The sequence below is a fragment of the Danio rerio genome, chromosome 25 (assembly GCF_052040795.2).
Source record: "Danio rerio strain M-AB ecotype USA chromosome 25, GRCz13ab, whole genome shotgun sequence".
In the NCBI taxonomy this organism is placed as follows: domain Eukaryota; kingdom Metazoa; phylum Chordata; class Actinopteri; order Cypriniformes; family Danionidae; genus Danio; species Danio rerio.
Genome location: NC_141045.1, coordinates 19438825 through 19456036, shown reverse-complemented (window position 1 = coordinate 19456036; position 17212 = coordinate 19438825). Strand labels below are relative to the sequence as shown.

At 35.5% G+C, this 17212-nt stretch overlaps 1 protein-coding gene and 1 long non-coding RNA gene across 12 annotated transcripts in view; one reads left to right on the top strand and one right to left on the bottom strand.

The window, feature by feature from the left end:
* The window catches only part of LOC147837669 (uncharacterized), a 138528-nt gene that overhangs the window by 30663 nt on the left and 90653 nt on the right, over positions 1 to 17212 (bottom strand). The gene's annotated exons all lie outside the window — the stretch shown is intronic.
* The window catches only part of si:dkey-106n21.1, a 147188-nt gene that overhangs the window by 91192 nt on the left and 38784 nt on the right, over positions 1 to 17212 (top strand). For all 11 annotated transcript variants that reach the window (XR_015526425.1, XR_015526423.1, XR_015526424.1 and 8 more), the window contains 3 exons: positions 3741 to 3922; positions 6730 to 6847; positions 9864 to 10020. Coding sequence is in view for 7 of the 11 variants with exons in the window: in XM_087312077.1 (XP_087168203.1) it covers positions 3741 to 3922; positions 6730 to 6847; positions 9864 to 10020 (457 nt within the window). In the remaining 4 variants the exon portion in view is untranslated. The remainder of the gene's footprint in view (positions 1 to 3740; positions 3923 to 6729; positions 6848 to 9863; positions 10021 to 17212) is intronic.

The following is a 17212-nucleotide window of genomic DNA, read 5'->3' as shown; positions in this document are numbered from 1 at the left end:
ATAAGGCTTTATAGCAATATTTCAGAAACCACATTTAAATATTTCCAGGATTGAAGTCAACTAATTGTATTGAACATGACTTTAAAACGCTTGTTTGAAACATTTCAACAATTATAAAAATGACATTAAAAGCATCAACATTATGACATTTTAATGTAAATATTAAATACAGGTCAAATGTTATTTGCAGGAAGGGATTCCATTATGCTATATATGCTGGGGGTGTAAATTACAAAGGTGCTTGATTGAAAATATTATTCATTTAAAAAGTCCTTGAATTTGATGTCCATGAAAGAGTGGGGGTATTAAACATGAAATAAAATCAGTAAAATAAAAAAACTAATATACAAAAAATCAGTTTGTTCTGGCTAGCTGCCAAGGAAAGTCTGCTTTTTATTTAGTGTAAATTAATATATTAAAAAATAACTTGTAAAAATGAAATTAACAAACTTTGTAGAACGTAAAATATGGTGATTGCAAAAACACAAAGTTTTGTTTAAAACAATCTTAACACTAGTTGACATTGTTATAAAATGACTTAAAAACAACAATTTTATGACCAAATATTTGCAATCCAGTCCATGTTTGAGTCATGTCACACTGTAAAAAATAAATTCGTAAAATTTATGGTAAAAAAAACGGCAGCCGTGGTTGCCAGTACTTTACCATTAAAACCACGATACAAACCGTAAAAGTAATTTCTCATTTTTACGGTAAACTACCGTATTACATTAATTATAGTGGTAGTATGTCTGTATTTTGAATGACCAACATCTATACATCTTTTGATAAACAGTTAGACACGTTAGCACACCCATATTTCAGGGAAAGTCAATTTACGGTTATTCGCCGTATATATTAAGGAAATATACCATTAACCAGGTTATGGGTTTGTACTGTAGCATTTTTACAGTTTTTTACCGTTGAAATCATGGCCATTTTTTCAGTGCGATTATCATTTTAAAGGTTTGTTCAGATATAACAATGATAGACAGATCCGCATGGCAGAAAAACAAGATATTAAAAAAAAAAAAAACTAGATTTTGATGAAGAATTTAATACAGTCTGCCTATATTTTTGATTATTTAATTTTTACCCTTGTTTCAACTTTTTAATCTAGACTATTAATGAAAATATTTGACTATATGGCTTTTTATAATTGCATTAGTTATTTTAAAGTGATAATAACATTTATACTTTGTTTTCATTCTCATAATTTATCAAAAAGGTGCATTTAGGTCTATTTCATCTGTGGAAAACACTGTGCCAAATTTCCTGTTGATCAGCACATGAATGTTTGATCGTTTGATGATGATCACACTAAAGTGGGACCTCTGTTCTTACACAACCAAATAGGAGCAAAATAATCTTACAAAATAGGCTAAAATATGAAGCGAACGCCTTATGAAAACAATGAAACATCATTAATTTTGCCTCCAGCTTCTAAGAGGAAATATATGTTAACCTTTGTATAAAATTAATTTTGCATGAATTAAAAGTATATTTTACTTAACAACAAAAATGAAGTAGTAACTACAACTATTGTGAACTATTGTGACGAGATCAAGGTGACATAAAGCATAGACTGTAAGCTTTCCATATTTTACATAAAGGATGTTATGGGATTTCACTTTTCACTCTGGTAAAAGTACACAAAAATTTAAATGAAAAGCAAAAAAAAAACCCTGAATGGTTCCTCTTTGTCAAGTTTAACAAACAGCTTACTGATAGACGCTTTCAGCTTAGTCCCACAGGCGTACAGCAATGTAATGTTATTTTTTAAAAGAGCATTGCATTACTGCATATGCACCAAATGATACAAAACACAACATCACACCATTTTGCTTCAGAGAATAAAAATACAGCATCTGACAGAACTTCTGTTGTGACATTGCTTGCTGTTTTCATTGATGGAATAGACCGAAAAACAGACATTATTGTGTCTAAAATACAAGTCACTTAACGTTAACATATTTAACTGTTGAATGAAATCAATCTCACATTTGCACACATGCTAACCCACTTAACCTCTGAAGTGTTGTCTCTGCGAAAACAGTTTTACACATGTACCTCATTACAAATCTAGTGAAAGGCTCTAATCGCCTGTAATCAATGCTGGAAATGATGCGAATGTGAAAATAAAGTGTGAATGGTGTCCGTTGCGTTCCCATATGGAGGGTAAACTCACAGCACATGCAGAGATGGAGTCTCCTGTGTTCACAGTAAACTGAGCTGGTCTCAGACACGAAAAACATTGGATCCCGAGTTGGGTACATGCTTTGAAACATGCAGACTATGCAGACTTTTTATTACAGCTATTTATTACAGGTTAAGGGGAATAAATTAATGAAATAACAATGTACTTTAACTGCTTAGATTTTTTAAATTATGCTTCAGTTGCACATAATGATGGATTTATGCACTTTTCATCATTTTGAAATAAAAGACACTTTTAATAATCATTATACATCATGGAAGAGCAAGGATAAAACTGTATCAGACTGTGTCCGTTTGAAAAAATGCCATATACACCAGGGGTTCTCAAATTTTTGTTTCTTTTGTCCTTTTTTCAGTCTTTTTGGATTAATGTGAATGGATGCCTAAATATTTGTAATGATTTCTCTTTATATTAGAGATGCAGTGTTTTGGGGTTTTACACTGAAAAAAATATTTAATGCAAGTTTATGATGTATAAACCTCATGTTATTTATTGTAAGTTTTATATTCATACAGTAATGGTGAGCCCTTTTTAGTATCCTCAGACAAGAACTAGAACTGCCATTTCAACATATAGTAACAAGGTAGCTGTTAAATCTTTATTATTGTTATGATCACATAAGAGGGGCTTTACGCATCAGGGAATTATATGCAATAGTCCAGAAGATCCTATCAGGAAATGTTTATGGATTGCTATGCCTCTGTTAACAAAACTGTCCATTTAGGCTATTTACATTGAAAAACAGCCTTGGCTTTTACGATCATCACTGTATCAAAACGCTCCGTTTCATTGGTCAGACACTGTAGTGTGGAAGCCAGACGTAAAGGGTGCAGTGGGCGATCTGCCAAAATGCTAACTGTTTGCATAATAGCTTTGCATAATAGGTTTCATTTACTTAAATCAATACTGTTGAAATGTGAAAAGACTTTCCACCAGCACAACAAAAAATGTTTCTGAAGACAATCACCTATACTGCAACTTTAAACGCACTAGTGTAAATGCAGCCTTATAGTTACAACATATAAAGCAAGGCATTTTTTGGATGTGAACCAGGTATCAGAGGCAGTCAATGCCACAAGTGACAGATGGTGTATATGATCAGGAGTGAATGTTTGGTCCTGTACTGCTCAGCATCACTTTTGATGACTAAAAGTAATCATTTCATGACTCTAAGACAGTAGCAGCAACATAATATGATTTTTAACAGTGGTGGCGCTATGGGGATTGAGGTGGGGCTTGACAGGCTATGGCTCCATCAGAAACTTACTCAGCCCCAGCGTAGTCCCCCCAAGGATTTATCATAACTCAACACCACCCCACACCTCCCCTGCACCCGCTCTTCAGCTGAAGCTATTAAAATAAATAATTTTAGACCCCCTAAAAAGAGTATTATATACTGGTTTCTAACTATATCAAATCAGTAGCCATTCGCATGGCTAAAGTTTACCCACTGGGGGATTTAGGTATACAATGACCCCTGCTGGTTCTAGTGTTAAAATGACCTTTTCTTCTCATTTTGTAGATCCAGGGAGCCATTCTTGTGGCGTCGCTGCTTCAGCTTGTCCTGGGCCTGTCGGGGCTTGTGGGTTTAGTGCTGAAGTTTATCGGGCCGTTGGCCATCGCTCCCACCATCAACCTCATCGGCCTGTCGCTCTTCATCCAGGCCGGCCAGAAGTCAGGAGCCCATTGGGGAATTGCCGCTCTGTGAGTTACAGTGCTGTGGAATTGCGGATATCTCTGTATCTCTGAAATTCTGGTTGCGGTGTGGCTCTCGTAATGCAAGGCCCCTCTAAAAACAAATCATCCCTCAGGGTTCAGCATTTATCTGTAGAGATCAGGCGTCTTTAGTGTTTCCATTTGAATGCTAATACATGGCAGTGATCATTCATTACTCATCCTCGTCTCGCCCCTCAGACCCTCCCTGTCCAGGTGCCTCTAAGTAAACAAAGGTTTAACGCACATATGTGTGTGGGACGCATGGTACACTTCTCATCCTAAGCCCTGTAAATAAGATTCAGATTGAGACCTCTTGCAGATTTAGCCGGAGGACAGAAGAAAAGCTATTTTGCGTCACTGGTAAACTATTGTAGTTTTTATTAAATGTTATTCAGTTAGATTTTATATTTGTGTGTTTAATTTTAAAATGAAAGTATTAATAATTTGACTGTTTTATTAATGTAAATGGAGGGTTATTTTAGTTTTATTTTGAACTTAAACTGAGAATCCAGAATTGTAGTTCAAGCGTTTTCCAATCATATTTCATTCAAAACAAAAATGATAAAGCAAAAATTTATTTATTTAACTAAATCTATTATATGCGGCTGGAAGGGCATCTGCCACATATGCCAGAGTAATTCATTCTGCTGTTGCGACCCCTAAATAGGACAGTGAGTGAATGAATCCATTATTAATGTAAAATAATGCAAAATGCTTAAGTTTGATGGGAAACAAGATTCTGTCATGACTTGTTGTTTAACCTTGTTGCATTGGTCTTATACCATAACAGAGTTGATGGTAACAGAGTTAACATTTTCCAGTATTTTGTGCTTTAGCTCAAGATGCTGACCTCACGCCAGGTACCAGATGTGACATGTCTAAAGCACAATTTGATGTATTTTGATTGTATTGTTTTCATTTAGAAATGTATTTAGATATCACAATAACAGTTGACGAACAATCCATTTACTATTGGTCTATCCTAAACATTTAGTTCATGTAATGGGAGAAGGCTAATGACTCGTCAATGTTTTCTGCCAAAGGAAGTGACATCACTTGAAGACAAGTCATTTTCAGTCCATCACTTGGAACATGCATTTTCAGTTCTGATTTTAGTTCTCACCGATGTAACCGATGATTTCAGTTCTACCCGATGTAACACAGCTGACGAGAAAGTAGGGGCAGACACAAAAATGTTTTATCTGTAACAACTTACAAATACAGTTAAGGTCAGAATTATTAGCCCCCCTGATTTATTAGGGCCCCTGTTTATTTTTTCCCCAATTTCTGTTTAACAGAGGGACGATTGTTTCAGCACATTTCTAAGCACAATAGTTTTAATAACACATTTCTAATAACTGATTTATTTTATTTTTTCCATGATGACATTAAATAATATTTTACTAGATATTTTTCAAGACACTTCTATACAACTTAAAGTGACTTTTAAAGGCTTAACTGGGTTAATAAGGTGAACTAGGCAGGTTAGGGTAATTAGGCAAGTTATTGTATAAAAGTGATTTGTTCTGTAGATTATTGAAAAAAAAATAGCTTAAAGGGGCTAATAATATTGTCCCATAAATGGTTTTTAAAAATTAATAACTGCCTTCATTGTAGCCGAAATAAAACAAATAAGACTTTCTCTAGAAGAAAAAATATTATCAGACATACTGTAAAAATTTCCTTGCCCTGTAAAAGAAATCATTTGGGAAATATTTAAAAGAGAAAAAATAAATAAAAGGGGGCTAATAATTCTGACTTCAACTGTAATGCAGAAAACAGATATTTCATGCCATTGTTTAATTAATAGACTTAAGACAGGTGAAAAAAGAAAAGTAGACTTAATTTATGATAATTGAAGGATATAATTCAGGAGACAGAGAGAGAGAGTCAAAAATAGAAATAGTAGAAATAGAAATAATCAATAACTTGATTTAATTTCTGTTATTATTCAAAACAGTTTCATTAAAGTTTTGAATAATAATAGTTTATTTTTTTTAGAAGCAAAATGTACCCAAAGAGCTTAGAATGACCAAGAGGTGACTCTCAATAGAACGTTCCATTGCAACAGCAGCGCCCAGCAACAGCTCCGAATTCCGCCATTTTGGAGGAAAAGCGATTGGCTGTCCATTGGATCTTTATTGCTGTCGCGATGGCAAGCAGCTGCTTTGTATTTTGTTTATTTATTTTAAAAGCGCATTAAAGCTGAGATACAACCTGAAAGATGACAATACAACACTTACTATCACAATCATCAGCACTTTTAATAGTTTATTTTACAGACTTCTAATATGCTGTTGTTCTACTGGAATTTTCATTCCATAATGGCCGCCGCACCATCTAGTTTTCCAAGTTCCACTAGAGTGTCGCCTCTTGGTTATTCTAAGCTCTCTGATGTACCTGCAATCCTAGAATGACCCATATTTGTGAATGTTTTTGAAGTTCATTGTAATCTACTACTGTTTTTAATTAAGCAGATGCTATTTTTGAGGATTTTCAGTTAAATATCACTTTAAACCCAATCCTCAATGGTAATCCTCATCCTCGTTATACTTCAGTGCTTAATCTGATCCTCGCTAGTCTTAATCTTAAACCTCACCTTCAGCTTATACTGTAGAAACCTTTGTTGCTGTAATTAAATCAGTCACAGGGAATTAAAAACATTTATAGATCATTGACATTTTGTTCTTGAAGATAATGTTACATTTAAAACCGGCTGAAAAGGGTTATCACCTGCAGAAGGGATTCATTTTGTGTGTATTTTATATGCATATTTTTGACTTCTGTTTCTGCAGAACCGTTTGCCTGATCTTTCTCTTCTCTCAATATCTGAGCAAAGTCAACCTTCCTCTCATAGCTTACAAGGACAAGAAGTGGAAAGTCTTTCAGTACCCTCTTTTCAAGCTGTTTTCCGTGAGTCTATTTTATACAATATAGTTTTATCTGTATATTGTAATTGTTTGGGTAAACTGCAATGGTCTGAGACCACTACAGATATCACATCCTTCAGCAGCTTTAGTTTTCTTTTACATAAATAATATAATAGCATAACAATTTGAGCGAGAATGTGAATACTGGCTATGTCTTGTTGTTTATTAATCAAATTAGTATTTTCAAACAATAAATCTTGTTTCAGATAAGATTATAATTGTTCCTATACAATAAATGTATGTTCAACAAATGTTCTCAATGTTATCTTTAGCGATGCTATAGTCATAAAAAAGAATATGCAGAATCTATAAAGCAAAAAATGATCATTTTCAGTCAACTAAATCCATTATATGCGGCTGGAAGGGCATCCGGCACATATGCCAGAGTAATTCCTTCTGCTGTGGCGACCCCTGATTAGGACAGTGAGTGAATGAATCCATTATTAATGTAAAATACAGTAATGCAAAAAAAATGTGATGGGGAACATCTGATTCTGTTACAAATTGTTGTTTAACCTTTTGATACATTTGTTTTATACCATAACTGAGTTGCCAGTAACAGAGTTAACATTTTCCAGTATTTTGTGCTTTAGCTCAAGGTGCTGACCTCATACCAGATACTACATGTGGCATGTCTAAAACACAATTTTATATTATATTAGAACATTTGAATTGAGGCTCTTCAACTCATGAAAGCTAACCAAGTTATTAAAATGATCATTAGTCACAGCGCCGTATGTTGGATGTATTTGTAAATATAAGGGTTGTTGATTTAATGCATTAAAAGCGTAATTAAAAAAGCCTTTACCTAATGTGCATGATCTAAAGGTATTTAAATACCAATTACGATGCAACTTCTGCAATAAAATATGAATAGTATTATACATTCTATGTTGAATCATATTAAATCTTCATTTCTTAAGCAAATTTCTATCATGTCTATGTGATGCTTTTTGCATTTAACCCAATCATAACTTTTTCTTTTGTTTTAGGTGTCATTTCTATGGCAAATTTAATATGCAATTAAGGTGTAATTTATTAGATTACAAATGCAATCATGTGACACCCCTAATAATCATCACTTAATTGTCAGAATCACACAAAGGCAGAATCGTTTCTTTATGAATCAGTTGAAATAAACTTGTGAATCAATCTTTCGGTGCAATCACAGCTGTGGTGTCACTTCTTCCTCACTGTGATGAATGACAGTGAGTTTGCCCGATGTTTTACCTCATATTTATAGTGCTGTGAAACAGGAGCTCATGGCTGGACAATTTCCTGTTCCTGGTCACCCAGGTATACAGAAAAAATATAAAACGTCAATAGGAATATACTTCAAGATTTTTTTAATATAAATCCACGGGGGTGCCAAGAATTTGTTGCACACATAAATTTAACATTTATTTAGTTTTTGACCAGAACATTTTTGTTTATGACTGAAGTGACAAATAATACAGAAAACAGATGTTTCATGCAAAGGTTTATTTAACTTAGTAGAGTAAACACACACACACACACAAAAGTTCTCAATGAAAACAGGTTTAAAATTATTATTATTATAATAATAATAATAATTATCATTATTATTATTAGCAAAAGCTTAAATTAATTTTGAAATCTTTCTTTTGCTCTGTGCCAATATTAGTTTTCACACGAACTGGTCACCATTTAAAGGGTCATGAGACCCCCCCCATTTTTTGGTTCAGGTCTACCTTAGAATTTTTTCAAAAGATCCATCATAATGGGCATGGAGCTCTGCGAGCAAAGGGCAATAGTGGGCGTGGCCAGCAGGGGAAAAGGAGGGAAGCAAATAATTGTTGTCAGTCGACTCAAAATGACACTCAAACCGTGTGGAGACGCATGATTTTATAGTTTACAAAGTTAAAATGCAAAGAAATAAACAGTAATTTAATGCCCTGCTACATTTGTTATTCGCAATTTCATATACAGATGACCACAATTTATATCATTGTAAAGACAATCGTGTTCATATAAACACTATAAATGAAGACTTTTCCTTCAATCCCCGGGTCTGAATGCAGACTCAGTACAGCAGGTCTCATGCCCTGTCTATTTTAACCATCAGCCCTGTTGGTAATCTGGAGGATTTAGGCAAACACAGCAGCACGGCGATGTGTCTAAATGTGAACGAACTCCTGATGAAAGACAACGTTCGCCATTCTACAATTCTTGTACTGCTCTCCCGACAAAAATGCTTGCTGGACATACACAGCTTTGATGTATCGGCCCTGACAGCATCACGGGGAAAAACATGCAACAAACCCCGTGCATCATGAAAAAAAACACATACAAGCCTTTATGAACAGCTAAATACTGTGTGCCGTGGCTTCGTGTCTCACAGCTCGGCACTGGCTTGCCTTCGGAAAGCACGTGCAGTCATGAATAATTAAGAAGCAGGCTCTTCTCAAAGAATAAGAAAATTCTGCTATGAATAATAATGAGAAACTGAAACATCTTTGCACTTGCAGTTTTGCGCTACATTACTGATTTTGATCCCGCCCCAAAAATCATTTTAAACCCGGAAGCTAAGATTAGCTGACAAAAGCTCAAAATTATCCAGTTTTCCCCACAATTAAAGCTAACAGGTGCTAACATTGTCTTAACTGATGCTCAACACACACAAATCTGTTAATATAAAAAAAAAAGTACTCAGAATTACATGAACCTTTAAGACCGATGATGAGATTCTGAAGTAACCACGTGAATTAAATCTGTAAAAAACAACTCTCATGGCAAAGGAATTACGAGAAGGGATGACATGATCATTTTAAGCTTTATTGTTGGTAGAAACCATAACAAATCTGAAGGTGAATGCTTGCCTTGTCACGTTTTACATCTTAGAGATAATGAAAAACTGCTAGCATTACGAACTTGAGCAACTGCCATTAAGTAAGCTAATAAATCACACTTTTAAGCATTTTTACTGTCAAAAAGATGGAAGTTACTTTAAGTTGATATATGTTTGGTTTCATGTACAGGCTTTATTTGGGATGTGTGGAGCCTGGTTGCTGTGCTTCCTGCTCACATATTTCAATGCCCTGCCGTCATCTCCCAGTGAGTATGGATATAAAGCCCGGACCGACATCAATCTCAGTGCTGTAAAAAGTGCTGCATGGTTTTATCTGCCGTATCCAGGTGAGCCGCTTAAAAGCAATTGTGCAACTATAAACATGGGTCTTTTATTATTCATTTGAATGCTTTATTTAGCAGCCCAGCAGTTTCCTAAAACAGTTAAATGTTTAGTGTTTAGCCTAATTTGTACTTCAGCATCGAGTGATCACCCCACTGCACATTACATCATGTGTTAAATTGAAATTATTTTATAATTATTCCCAATTTCTGTTTTTTTCAACACATTTTAGTTTAATAATCTTTTATAAGTAATTTAATAACTCCCCATTCTTTTATCTTTGACACGATGACATAATAATACATAATATTTTACATAATAAAATATAATATTTTACCAGATATTTTTAAAGATACTAGTACTAGTCAGCTTAAAGTGACATTTAAAGGCTTAACTAGGTTAATTAGGCAAGGTAGGGTAATTAGGCAAGTCATTGTATAACAGTGGCTTGTTCTGTAGACAACTGGAAAAAAATTGCTTAAGAGGGCTAATAATAATGACGTACATTTTTTTCCTTTTCATTACAAACTGCCTTTATTCTAGCCGAAATAAAACAAATAAGGCTTTCTCCCGAAGAAATAAATATTATAGTAAATACTGTGAAAAATTCCTTGCTCTATTAAACATTATTTGTGAAATAATTGAAAAAAAAAAATTTCACAAAATTGCTTATTATTTTAACTTCAACGGTAGCTGACGGCAGTGTGAGCATTTATACTTCTGCATTCTGTCTGTAGTGCTTTGCAAAAAGAGGAACACTGCAGAATGTTTAACCTTGTTAATTATAAAATAAACAAAACAAAAGTATCCATCTGTAGACTCAACACTTGTTAAACTCTTGCACCTCCTGCCTCACTCTGCTCCCACAGCTCTTGGCCCCACCCAAATTCATCACCGCTACCAAGTCAGCCAATCACAAATCTTGATCTCTTAATTTTTTTGCATCATGTGAGGGTGCAGCGAAGGGTATGCCAGACTAGCCGCATGGATTTGACACAAGTATAAATTGCTCACTTTTATGTCATTTTCAAAATAAGAGTAACTATATCAGATTTTTTAAACTTTAATAATGCAATAAAAGTAATTTTCAAATTATTTTTGTATAACTCAGTGTCTATTGTAGATATATATGCCTGGAAAACTCTTACTATAGTGTTAAGATAAACCAACTGTAAATGGTAAATATTTTTCTTGGCACCAGTTCATTTATTTTACTTCAAGTAATACAAATTATTGAACTTTTATGGTTTTCATTTATTTCCTTATTTATGTAGAGTAAATATTATTTTATTACTTATTGCTTAAATTGTTTAAATTGGTTTATGGCTTAAATTGTTTTACAGTAGCTACTATTAACACATTCCTTCTTTACATGATTTAAAAGGGGATGATTTTCTTTATGATTATTTTCTGCCATTCAATACTTTTTAAAAATATAATACCATTATAATAAATAAAAGAATAAAAATAATAATGACAACAGTTGTATTACAACTGAAACAGTTTGGGAGATCAGATATATACTAAGTCAAATTTAAAGATATATACTGTACGTGAAAAATGATGTTGGTAAAAATGATTTTTATTGGTCTACTATAGAAGATTGTGGGAGAAAGTATGTATAAGTTTGTTTGACTCCAAAAAACTAAATGTACCATAAAATGTCCAATGGTGTGACTGCAAAAATTAAGAAAACACCTAATATAATACAATATAATATACAAATAGCGTGAGAGCGATTTGTTTTTATTGTTGAACACTTACTGTATCTTCATACACTGTATCTGTATCTTCTTACAGTATCTCAATTTTTTTCCATAACATAAATATCATTCACAATATCCATTTTGTATTATGGAGTTTTAGGAAGTGTTTGTAAGTGTTTTTTTATCAGCAATTGTTAGAATGCTAAATGGGTATTTTTCAGGTCATCTTGTCTGGAGATAAAAATTTCCTAAGTATTATATGCAAAGCATAAAGGTAGAGGTTTACAGGTATTTACATTGTTGAGCCAAATCTCAAAACTGTTCCATGGTGTGATGGTCTCAAGCATAGTTCAATAAATTGCAACTCTTATAAATTCAAAAGAGACTTGTATAAGCATTTATAAACTACATTTACAACTTATGTTGTCTTTTGGTGTGACACCTCATTTATTGAAAATGTTCAACAATCCAACAAGTCAAGGAAATTAAAAATACTTTTCATAATTTATTCATTTTCTTCCGCTTTTCCGGGGCTAGGTCGGGGTAGCAGAAGCCTTGGGAGAGAACCCCAGACTTCTCTATACCCAAACACTTCCTCCAGGGGGATCTCGAGGTGTTCTCAGGCCTGCCTGTCCTGGTTCTTCCCTGAGACCTTAACTTGGTGGAACATGCCTGGACCAACTCCCTAGGTAGGCGTTCAGGAGGCATCTGAAAGAGATGCCAGAGCCACCTCAGCTTGTTTTTTCTCCATCTGGAGGAGCAGCAGCTCTATTCCGAGCTCTTCCCGGGTGACACAGCCCCTCACCCTATCTATAAGGGTGTGCCCTGCCACCTGGTGAAAGAAACTAATTTTGGCCGGTTCTATCCGAGATCTTGTCCTTTCAGTCATGACCCAAAGTTCATGACCACAGGTGAGAGTAGGAACGTAAATTGACCAGTAGATCAAGAGCTTTGCCTTTTGACTCAGCTCCTTCTGGTACATTGATAGCAGTACTGCTGCCACTACACTGATCCGCCTGTCAACCTCATGTTTCATCCTTCTCTCACTCGAGAACAAAACCTCAAAATACATGAACTTCTCCACTAGAGATAGCACAAACCACCTTTTCCCGGTGGAGCACCATGGTCTCAGACTTGGAGGTGCTGATTCTCATCCCAGCCACATCACACTGTAAACTGCCCCAGTTCATGCTAAAGATCGATGTCCGATGAAGCCAACAGAACAACATAATCTGCGAATCATCTGCGAGATGAAATCCTGTGTTCTCCAAACTGGACTCCCTCCAGCCCAAATTTTGTGCATAAAAATTATGAACAGATCCGCGCTGCCAGAGTCCAACATGCACTGGAAACAAGTCTGATATATTGCCGGCAATGCGAACCAAACTTTTGCTCTATTCATATAGAGACCAGGCAGCCTTTAACAGAGCGCCTCTGACCCCGTACTCCCAGAGCACCCCCACAGCATGCCACAAGGGACACAGTCAAACGCCTTCTTCTACGAAACACATATGGACTGGTTGGGCTTACTCCCATGAATCCTTGAGCACCCTGCTGAAGGTTTAGTCCCGTGTACCACAACCTGAATTAAAACCCCATTGTTCCTCCTGGTTCTGAGGTTCAACCATTGGCTGGATCCTCCTCTGCAGTACCCTGGCGTAGACTTTTCCAGGAAGGCTGGGGCGTATGATCCCCCTAAAGAACACACCTTCTGGTTCCCCTTCCTAAAAATGGGAGCCACCACCCCAGTTGCCCTGTCCAGAGGTACTGTCCCCGACCTCCATGCGATATTGTAGAGACATGTCAACCAAGAAGCGGTAGTCTTTCTCCATAGTCCTCCCGAGTTCTCTTCCCAGGCACGAGTTTTTGCTTCTGCAGCCCAGGCTGTAGCAAGCCTGGCCTGTTGATACTCATCAGCTGCCTCAGGAGTGCTGCAAGCCAACCAAGCCCTCTAGGAAACCTCCTTCAGTTTTAAGGCATCCCCTTCACCAGGTTTATGGATTGCCACCTAGAAAGGCACCGCCTTACAGACACAGGTCCTCGCAGCCTCGTCAACAATGAAGTCAAGAACATAGACCACTCAATCTCAATGTCTCCAGCCTCCCTCAGGATCTGGTCAAAGCCTCTCCACTTATGGAGTCCTTAGTCTAAGCAGCTTGAAACACCCCTCCCATAGACTCTAAGAAGGCCCGGTACTCTGCATTGGTGTTTGGCCTGTAGGCACAAACTACAGTGAGAGACCTATCCCCGACCCAAAGGCACAGGGAAGCAACCTTCTCCTTCACCGGGGAAAACTCCAACACATGGTGGCTAAGTCTGGGAGGTATAAGGAAGCCCACACCTGCCCGCCGTCTCTCAACGTAGGCAACTCCAGAGTAGAAGACAGTCCAGCCCTTCTCGAGAAGTTGAGTTCCAGAGCCCAAGCTGAGCATGGAGGTGATCCCAACTCTCCCTCATTGGTACTGTTTAACCTCTAGCACAAGCTTGGGCTCCTTCTCTCCCAGTGAGGTGACATTCCCAAGAGCCAGCTTCTGTCATTTGGAATTATTCACAATTTCCTATAAAAAAAATAATTAGCACTACATTAAGATACAATAAGCATCTAACAATAAAAATAAATTGCGCTCACACTATTTGTATATTAAATTAAGTGTTGTTGATTTTTTTTTTTTTGCTATGTCACAATTGGATATTTTTTGGACATTTGACAGTTTAATTAATTTAAAATCTATTTTCTCGCATATCCGACTTAATCTTGGTGTTTTACTGCCTATTTGTCTATTATTTATATATGCTAGTGATTGACATTAGGGTTGTAACGGTATGAATTTTTCACGGTATGATAATCGTCTAAAACAATACCACGGTTTGACGGTTTCGCGGTATACGGTATGTTACAAATGTTACAAAATAATAGAACAGTAAAGCAAATTTGACTTTTTCCAAATAATATATTTTTAGTTACTATAAACAACACCACTTACAATGAACAAATAAAAAATAAGAAAATAATAAATAATGTGTCAAAGTCCAAATAAATTCCAAATAAACATGGTGCAAATCCTCAGTAAAAAATAGATATAAATATTTACTATACTATAAATAGTTACATAACGAAACTAGATTCAATATGGAACATCCTTAGGTTTTATGTGCCAGCATGGATATGGATGTGGTTGTATGCAATGCAGACAAACAGCTGCACCTTCATTTGCGTCTTTTGAAAACAGCAAGAGCAGCAGTTCGTCTTTGCTGCGTCACTGTTTTGTCATGTTTCTGTTCTGCTGTGCATGCAAAAGTACTTAGTATGAGAATTATTTCATGCAAAACTTTTTTTTTTGCGTTTTATTTAGCCGCGCATAAATGTATGCCTATCTCTCATTCCGTGTTGTTCAAAAAGCTTGGTCCACAAACAAAAGCGAAACCTATGCTTATTGGTTGTGATATAGCGAGTTTGAACCTATCTGGGCATGGAGGAGGGACAATGCATCAATGTATCATGTCTGATTTGTCCGGAGACACAGTGACGAGCGTTTCTTTGTCAAATCAGCGTTGTCAAATGTTGATGACGTAACCGCACTGATTCCGGAGCCTCTGAAAGTCCGCGAATGTTATGTGATACATCACTGGAAAGCTGAGATTCTCTTCTTTATGCCAATCTTTGAATTGTATGAATCGGATCAGCGGATCAAAAGTTATTAAACATTTAAGAGCAATACTTCTTTTTAGCCGCGGGCGGCTGTCTCGGTCTTTAAGGGTTAAAACCGTTGATATGCAATTGTTCATGGTATGATAATCGTGCACGTTCAAATCGTGGTAAACCGTCATACCGGTATATTGTTACAACCCTAATTGACATATTTGCTAATAATTATATTTTACAAAAATGGATTTGTTTTAAACATAATTATAAGAGAAATTTTAATAATATATATATTTTTTTAACTTTCTAAAAGTCTACCAATTGATAAATACCCATAGTGGAATAAAAACCCACATCCATTATCTTTTCCTCAACAATTCAAATTCCAAAAGATATAATCAACTAAATCTCACCCCAAATTAAAACATTAATTCATGATTCAATTCAGCTCCAAACAAAAAAAGAAAAAAAAAAAACTTCAATGAACAGAAGACGGCTGGTTTTCCTGGAGCTCGTTTACAAAAAACCACGTCAACCATCTGACGGTTCTGAATAATACATGTCACCTGAATGCCAGTTTCCCTCATCAATGAGCACGAACGTTTGCAATTACAACAGCTGCTTCCCCAGTGTTTGCTGTTTGCCAGCTGTTTTTAGCCGTGACCGTTTAAAGAAGAGCCGCATGTCTTGAATGATGCCGTTTTTTTCTCTCGAATCCACAGATGAGAGATACATGTGCGTTTTATCATGGCAGATCAAGTGAGATGAATGGCCTCTTACAATTTATCCTGACGAAGATTTGCGGACTGTCAGTTAGCGTTTCCTCAATTCTCAATCATAAAAGTGTAACTTATTAATTTTTAAAAACAAGCTAATAAGCCATAGACCATGTTTTTTAGCACATGACTTACTCAGCCTTTTAAAAAAAATGCTTTCAACACCCGGTTGGTTTCTGCTATGAATCAGCGATGTATTTGAAACAGCTTTAAGGTTTTCAGTATTACTTTGGATTTTTTTTTTTAGATAAAGGGTAGAAGTTGTAGGGCCCTAGAGGCTTCAGTGTTGGGGAATGCGGTTTATTTAATGTTCAGAAGGCTCATACAGGTTTGACTGCATCTGTGTTTGAGGACTGAGGACTATCAGTCATTTCACTTGAGACGTCTTTGCGCTCCAGGCTGTTATATGAGAATAAAGGAACATGGGCCTCTTTTTATGGTCTACATTTTTTCCATTATATGCTCTTTCGGGGATTTGCTTTAAAAGATGGCATCTCGTAAATGCTTTTTTTTTTCTCTTTTTTTAGCCATCCTTTTTGTTTATAGTGAATTGCATGTACATTGATATGTGAACATACTAAATGGTAGAAACATTTTATTTCAGATAACCTGCATTCTTATTTTTAGTGTATAATTATAAATATCGCTCTTTTGCTGTTTTTTTAAAGATAAACAGAATTTGTTGGAGTCATGTTTTTTTTTTTTTAAGCAATGTTTGAAAACAGCTAATAACTGCTGATTAAAACTCCTTGATTTAAAATAAATAGCATAAAATAAATAATGAAATAACAAAAGAGGTGTCATGCTTTGAGACCACGGAAAATATTATAGGAGTAATACAAATTGTTCAACAAAAAATGTTCATCATTACCAGGCTTAGATAATATTTAATATTTTAACATAAGAAATACAGTAAACCACAATAAATGTGTGTATATTATTATATACAGTGGGGGAAATATGTATTCAAGACTTGACCATTTTTCTCAGAAAACATATTTCTAAAGATGTTGTTCACCGAATGTTGATAACAACCAAAGAAATCCATATATCCAAAGCAAACAAATCTAAT